The 7,208-nt window shown below is 42.5% G+C and overlaps 1 protein-coding gene across 1 annotated transcript; it reads right to left on the bottom strand.

The window, feature by feature from the left end:
* Positions 1-2,243: 2,243 nt before the first annotated feature.
* Gasp (Chitin binding Peritrophin-A domain-containing protein Gasp) lies at positions 2,244-6,895 on the bottom strand (the record flags this gene model as incomplete). Its single annotated transcript, XM_076192232.1, is given in 5 exon segments — positions 2,244-2,913; positions 3,330-3,511; positions 5,177-5,390; positions 5,922-6,113; positions 6,686-6,895. Coding segments are annotated over 4 exon segments (791 nt in total), but the record flags the coding sequence as incomplete, so codon positions are not given.
* Positions 6,896-7,208: the final 313 nt, after the last annotated feature.

Raw genomic sequence — 7,208 nt, 5'->3', positions numbered from 1 at the left:
GCATCGTACATGATATTCTTCAAGTGAAGAGGCAGTTGTTATCCTTCCATTACTTTTATTTTTTCACAGTTTCTTCCTTTAATCTTCATAATAGTGTGGGAAGGAATATTTCCATTTGTTTTTCCTAAAGAGCCCTTCAGCCGTGGATAAAAAAAAAAAAAAGTCTGTGACTGTAACATTTATTAGTATAAAGAGGCGGCCATTTTTAAGATTAAATCCTTTTGGTCAGCATAGAATTATAGGTACAAGTGACAAGTCATTATCTAACAAGTAGAGATGCAATTGATGTATCTTTTTTCATTCTGATGTAAAAGCATTCAGCAAGTTAATTAATGTTCTGCCAGTTGTATTTGCCTTCTTCGTGATGTTCACGCTTCCTCTCATTGTTGAAGTTATTGTGGTCATCTCACTGTCGATCGTTTGAAATTCTCTTTACAAAAAGAAGAGATTTTCTAGTCTACAGTTGAGTTTACTAAGTGTTCAAGGCAGTATGATATTGATCTTTGGTCATCGAGTTTCCTTTCCAACTAGTCAAACATAAGGATGGTATTAGTTCCGTGTCTTATGAGAATGTTTCATTGATCATACCCATGTCATATATGGAGTTCTCATTTAGGTAAAACAAAAAAGATGAGTACATCAGGAAAAGTATTTATTTACAAAATCCTAGAAAATAATATACACCTTAACAATACAAAACAGAGCTTTCTAATGCTGCTGTTTAGATTGGCCGGGAGAATTGTTGAGAAGCTCTAGAGGAGTTGTAAGCAGAGGGAGGGAGGGAGGGAGGGAATGAAGAAGGGAGATGACAATACACAGTTAGACATCAAATAAAATGAACAAAGGACAAATATATGGTGAGGAGCACACCAAGGAAATAGGGTACAGTTGTAGTGCATAACTGGGGAAGGAAGTGGAACTGTGCATTTGTAACAGGTGAATTGGGATTACCAAATAACTGTTGGCTTAATGAAGAAATGTATTGTCGTGTATCTGTTTACGGAATTGGCGTGTGATTTTGCTCGTGGATCAAGAGTGTGGACTTGTGTGGTCTGGATGGGTAGATATATGAATGTGGAGCTGTAAGCTGGCTCTTATAGATGGAGAGCGAGGCTGAATTGCATGGTTACAACAATTCTTTGAGTAGTTGGTTTAATCGCATAGTTGGGACCATTTTTTGTGTCTTCAGTATGTTTGTGTAAGTTTGCATGTGTACATAATATCGGTAAAATGTGCCGTGCGGATGAATGAAGAGTAATTTTGAGTAGTTCAGGTGTACAAAGAAGGATTTTGGTTTTACTGATGTGATAGGAAAGTAGTAATTGTATTGTGGTGGTGGGTATAGAGATTATGAATCTAGAATTTCAAGAATGTGATGTAATTGCAAAAAGTGACAAATTTTACTCATTTAAGAGCTTTGACAGTGGAGAAGAAATGTGTGTCATTGTGAGATTTATGGAACAATAAAAATTGTTTCTGTATATACTGTCAATAGACTAGGAAACAAGTGGATTTGGGGTTTGTTCATACATGTTTGTAAAAAACGTGGTAGTGCGTTTGTAAAATATATCGGGAGGTTTGTAAAATGTTTGCGAATATCTGTAAAAAATGACCTGTGAAAAATCTTGGGAACTGTGAAAAATGTTTCAAATACTTGTAAGATGATCTGAGAAAGATCTTGGAAGTTGTGGAAAGTGTTTGCAAATGCTTTCAAGGTGGTCTGTGGAATATATTGGGAATTTTCGATTTTTTTTATATACTTGTATAGGATGGCCCGTATGTAATTTTCGGGGTTGTGGAAAGCGTTGCAAAGATGGTTTGTGTGTGAAATTTTCTGGAAATTATGGAAAATGCATGTAAAATGTTTGTGAAAGATCTTGTGAGGTGTATTTCTTTTTTCAAATGCTTGGGAGGTGGTTTGAGTGTGAGATATTTTTTGGAAGTATGAAGGCTACCCCCCGTGTAAGGGGGAAAAAGCCTTTGGTATATGTATGTATGGATAATGTTTGTAAATACTTGTAAGCTGGTGATGTGAAAGATCTTAGGAACTGTGTAACGTGTTAACAAGTACTTGTGTAAATTGGTTTCTGAATTATATTGGGAATTGTAGAAAATGTTTGCAAATGCTTGTAAAATGGGTACATAGTAGAGAAGTTTGTGTATGGTGTAATCAACGCAAGAGTAATTGTTTTATAAGTGGGTATCTGAAGGTTACTGATTTATATTTTTTTGTATGTGTGTATAAAGAATATGGGATATAAGATTGTTTGAAAATGACATAATCTCTGTAGTGCGGAATGTGTGTACTTGTGTCGAATGTCAAATTTAAAAGACAACTGTAGGAAATTGTAGGTTTAGGAGAGGAGGGGGAGGGGTAGGAAATTGTAGGTTTAGGAGAGGAGGGGGAGGGGTAGGAAATTGCAGTAAAGATCATTAAGCCACAGTGAAGACTGACTAGCAAAAAGATATAAAGAATGCCAAAGATTATTGTAAAGAGAACCGAATCTACGACTCTTGATACTTTAGGGGTTTTAGCCAAAGCTTGTTTCAATTCAGGGAAGGTGTAAATGATGGAATACGCAGTTGCCTGTGTTATTGTGACCTTTAGAAAATGGCGTCTTCTCGTTCACGAATCACTAATTTGTAGCGTTTGATCGGCGCACACCTCACTTAGAGGATGGCTTTTCTTATCGGCGATGAGAAAGAACCTTAAACTAGGAGAATATCGGCAGATGAAGGGCTCTGGAAATACCCAAGTATATGACGGCGGAAGAAAGAGGGCGTCATCTTCCACAACGCCCCTCATGACCTCCGCATATGGAGCGATTGGTGGGAGGCAGAAGAGGGTAGAGTCGGTTTTACAGGCCTAGTCCTCTGAGAACTTTGATGTCGAGATCTCCGTAGTAGTCCTCGCTGCAAGATAGATATGTATAAGAATGGGGGGAAACGACGATGACATATTTTCGTCGCATAAAGCGATTTAGGATCTCGTTAAAGTCTGAAACAATGAAAATGCTGTGAAGTGAGCAGAAGATGGCTATGATGATGTGCACAGACTTAGTATAAGGGAAAGACTAGTTTATCTATATTATTTTTTCTCTGTCTAGTTGGAGTAAACAAGTTAGTGAGTGAAGTGATGGTAATGCATATAGTGAAGAGCCCATCGGCCATGCAAGGTTGCAACACAGAGGCTACATTGGCATAACAGGACAAAAACAATCGACGACAGCGGTCGTGCCAACATGCAGAACAGAGAGGGGTCCTGTCTGTTGAGGAAGCACGGGGGTGCTGGACTGAGTTACACTTGTGACGGCTACACCTTGGCGCACCTTGCTTCTATTGGCTGTCTTCGATGATTTCTTCGGCGGGAACTGCGGCAACGGGAGCAGGAGCAGCGGGACGGCGGGCAGTGTGGGAATGGCCGCCTGTAGCCGCCTCATGGCCTACATTTCCAAGGACCAGCTTGCTCTTGCGGAGGGCTTCGAGGTCGAGATCTCCGTAGTAGTCCTCACTATAAAGTCACAGTGGTCCCATCGTTAGAAAGTCCAGCCGTCAGGTAAAGAGGGTGCTAAGTGGTTCGGTGATTCCTCACCCCTTCGGAAACCTTCCTACATTCCTCTCGCTTCCCTTTGAGGGCATTGGCTCGTCTCCTTCGTCAACCATGCGCATGCGCATGCCTCGACATTGCGCAGGCACGATAGGGGGACGCCGTGGAAGAAGTCGAGGAAGGTTTCCGAAGGAGTACAAGGCGAGGACGTACACTATGCAGGACGGGCACGTCAGCTACTCAGGTTATGGTCTTTAATATGACCTGAGTCATCATGCACACAAAGACCGGGAAGAACTATTGTTACTCGCTAGAAATCGAGATGATGACCTCACTAGACAGAAGAAAGCCAAACTATTTCTTGCACCTCTGTGCTTCTGACTGGCTGATGCGTCTAGCTCCCTCGACACTTTGGCCTACTAGGTAGACGTTGTACCTAATTCTAGCCGATCTTGTCACGCACCTAATGAGTGGACAGACCATGCTCTAAATGTGGTTTTGAGCAATCAAGACTGTTCAGGCTAAGACCTACTCACTCCCGAGATACATAGTGGAAAATCGGCCAATATTAAGCACAGCACAGTTGTAGTGTCGAAGGAGCCAAATCAAACACATGCTTTGAAGATGAAAGAAATAATTGGGCAGATTTGACAAAGTGGCTCCTTGAATAATCCCAGAAAAATTAGATCATTCTAAAGTGACAGAGACGAAGTGCATTAATCAGTGTAAAAAATAGTGCAAAAGTGAAAGATGCGAGTATTTGTTGTGGCATGGAGTCTGTGTGATCATCCGTGCAGAGTGTACAGTACGGTATTGCGCACCGACAGTCACTGACGTCATGGTTCGAAACTGGTTATGAGGCCGCAAAAATCAACCCCTTCAGTTACGGGAGCATATTGATAAAATTCAACGTGGCAAGTACCAGAAGGTTTTAGTCAGCTGAAGGGCAAATTCTTACCCACAAACGAATGATAAAACCTTCTTGGTGTTTGATACAGCAAAAATGTACCACAGTAATAAAGAACTCGAAGTCCTTATGTGAGCTGATGAATTTCGTAATCCTTCGACAAAAGAACCATGACGTAGTGGTGTTGGCACGTGAGGTCAAAGAACCATTGGAACCAATAGACACAGGTTTTAAGAGAATGGACATTTCAGGTGTACAGAACAGTATATTCAGTCTGTATTGCACTATATGTATATATAATATTACATATATTCCAAAAAATATAGGTTAGCTTTTAGCTAACATACAATATATATTTTTTGGAATATAGCTGTACATTATATATGTATGTATAGTGAGTTTAAAACTATTTAAGTATGTAGACATAAACCAAGGCTGTAAGGTAGCCTGAAGATGTAGATCATACCCAGGGTAAAGCCAAAGAACGGTAGCCAGTTATGACTGGCGATGAGACTAAAGGTGAATGTAGCTTAGCAATGCAATGTACAGTGCAGAGTGATTTAGTGATGGGTAATACAAGTTTCATGACGTCATGCAGAATTCTATGGCATAGTAATTTGCAAATTGTCATTCCACTAATCTCTTTTCACTACTAAAGTGAAAAAAGGGGGTAGCTGGGTTTCGGGATTCAAACAGGTGTCAACAGGTAGCTTGAAACTTACCATCCGGGAACGTTGGTTGGTTCGATGCATTTGCCGAAGCCATCTGAATCGCCGATCTGGAAGACAGTGCCGATGGGGCAACCGTACTCACGGGCAACGCCATCGAGACACACGTAGTACTGGCGACAGTCCTCGGGGTGGGCGTGGCGGGAGAACGATCCGGTTACAGCCAGTTCGCCGGGTGCGGGGCAGTCGAAGCCTTGCTGGGTTGCAGCTGAGAAAAGAGATAATATTTGCCCCGTCATTTCTCTCCGTTTGTTTCCTCACTGGTGTGAAGCTGCCTTATGGTCTCTTGCAGTCTCCTTCATTCTTGTGTTCTTATGAGATAGAGAAAACTTGCCCCCCAATAGAATTCACGGATAAAAGATGTCTTTTCAAAGAGAATCACCGCTCCGTCAATATTCCTCGCTTTGAATTGGTTGATCCAAACGGTTAGCAATGATGAAACCGACCATTTGTTATGAACCATTCTATTCAAAGACGTGGAAAAAGATTGACGAAACGATGACGATCTGTGATGTGACTCTGACGAGATGAAATAAAGATCACATCGACCTTTTCTACAGTTTCCTGGATTCACTTGAGACCACGAAAAAAAAAAAAAAATTTTGGTTAGAACTCCTAAAACGAGGAGACATACTAGCTGCGAGACTGATGTATCCCTTTATTAATGAAAGTTTGAGCTGCATGTCTCTGTAGTCTTTTGAAGGAAAACGGGAAGGTACAGATGGTCTGGGACACTCACCTCGCTGAGAACTGCATTCGTCGACCTTGTCAATCCAGGTGCAGATGCGGGAGTGCCTGTCGTAGGCAAGTCCAGGGGCACACTGGTATCTGGAAGCCTCACCATCCCAGCAGGAGTAGAAGACGGAGCAGTCGTCGTCGGTGGGGAAGATTCCGTACAGGAAGGGGCAGTTGGTCGTAGAGATGGCAGGTTCTGGATATCAAAGGAAGGGGAGTCGGGGGGGAGGGAAGGAATAAAAAGGAATTAACTTGGGCTGTGGGTCCGAATTCAGTTTCTGTCAGAATATGCACATATATAAACATATTTCACGTACTGGCATGCGTTACATTATTTCATAGTCGTGGTTTCGGGGAGTATTTGTGTGAACGAGGCTAGCTTATGTCCCACAGTGTAGAAAAAAGTGTTGTTCTGAGTATGGGAGGAGGAAAGGTTAGGATATTGTATATACAATTAAGGGTGGTTATCCAACAGTCGTTTTCGAGAAGTCATGCGTAGAATAGTGCGTAAAGAAAGTACTAGTTGTCCCCGAAGAGCTGAGGCAGCCTTCTTTGCCTTTTTGAAGGGTAGCTGCCAAATATCGTCCAGTAGGATTGAAAAACCGTCTTTCCGCAGTCTTGTCTCTAGGACTTGAGAAGAGTCCTAGTTAGGAAACCTCCAGAGATGCACTCCAAAGCGGGAGTGTAGGACCCAGGAGGAAGTCCGCGTTAGGTAGACTTCCCCCAAAAAGAAAGTCCTCCTCCTTTTGAGTCGAAATAGTGCTTTACCCAGTTCGGTCCTGTTTCCGCAATTAACGCTGAAGAGATAGTTGCAGTGTTCACGGTCAGGATTGGAATCGTCAAAGGCGAGACCGTTTCCGCAGAGCTTGTACTCGGCTTGGCCGTCCTTGCAGCTCCAGTAAGCATCACACTTGGTCTCGTGGGGGTAGAAACCATCCTCCTCGGGGCACACGTAGTCGAAGTAATCCTGGGCCAGCCCTGTATGTGACCAACCACCCCGGAGTTGAGAGAGTGCATTCACGATAACAGATAACGATACATAAAGAATAAAGAACCAAAGGCGTTGTATCTGTTGGAGAGGAAGCATGGTCATGCCTCGACTCGCCTGAAGGTGGGGGAGTAAGGGGAGGGGGAGGGGAAGGAAGGATCTTTCCATGCAAGGTTGTAAAGGAAATAGAATGATAGGACGGTTATACCCTTACCTGATTGTACCTGTAAGACAATAACCCGAAACCAGGATGTGTGTGCTTAAAAACGGAGTGCGTGAGGGAGGTCTCGAAGTTGAGATTGT

The sequence above is a fragment of the Oratosquilla oratoria genome, chromosome 11 (genome assembly GCF_046742065.1).
Source record: "Oratosquilla oratoria isolate Oo_2021 chromosome 11, ASM4674206v1, whole genome shotgun sequence".
NCBI lineage: Eukaryota > Metazoa > Arthropoda > Malacostraca > Stomatopoda > Squillidae > Oratosquilla > Oratosquilla oratoria.
This window is presented reverse-complemented; position numbering and strand designations above follow the sequence as displayed.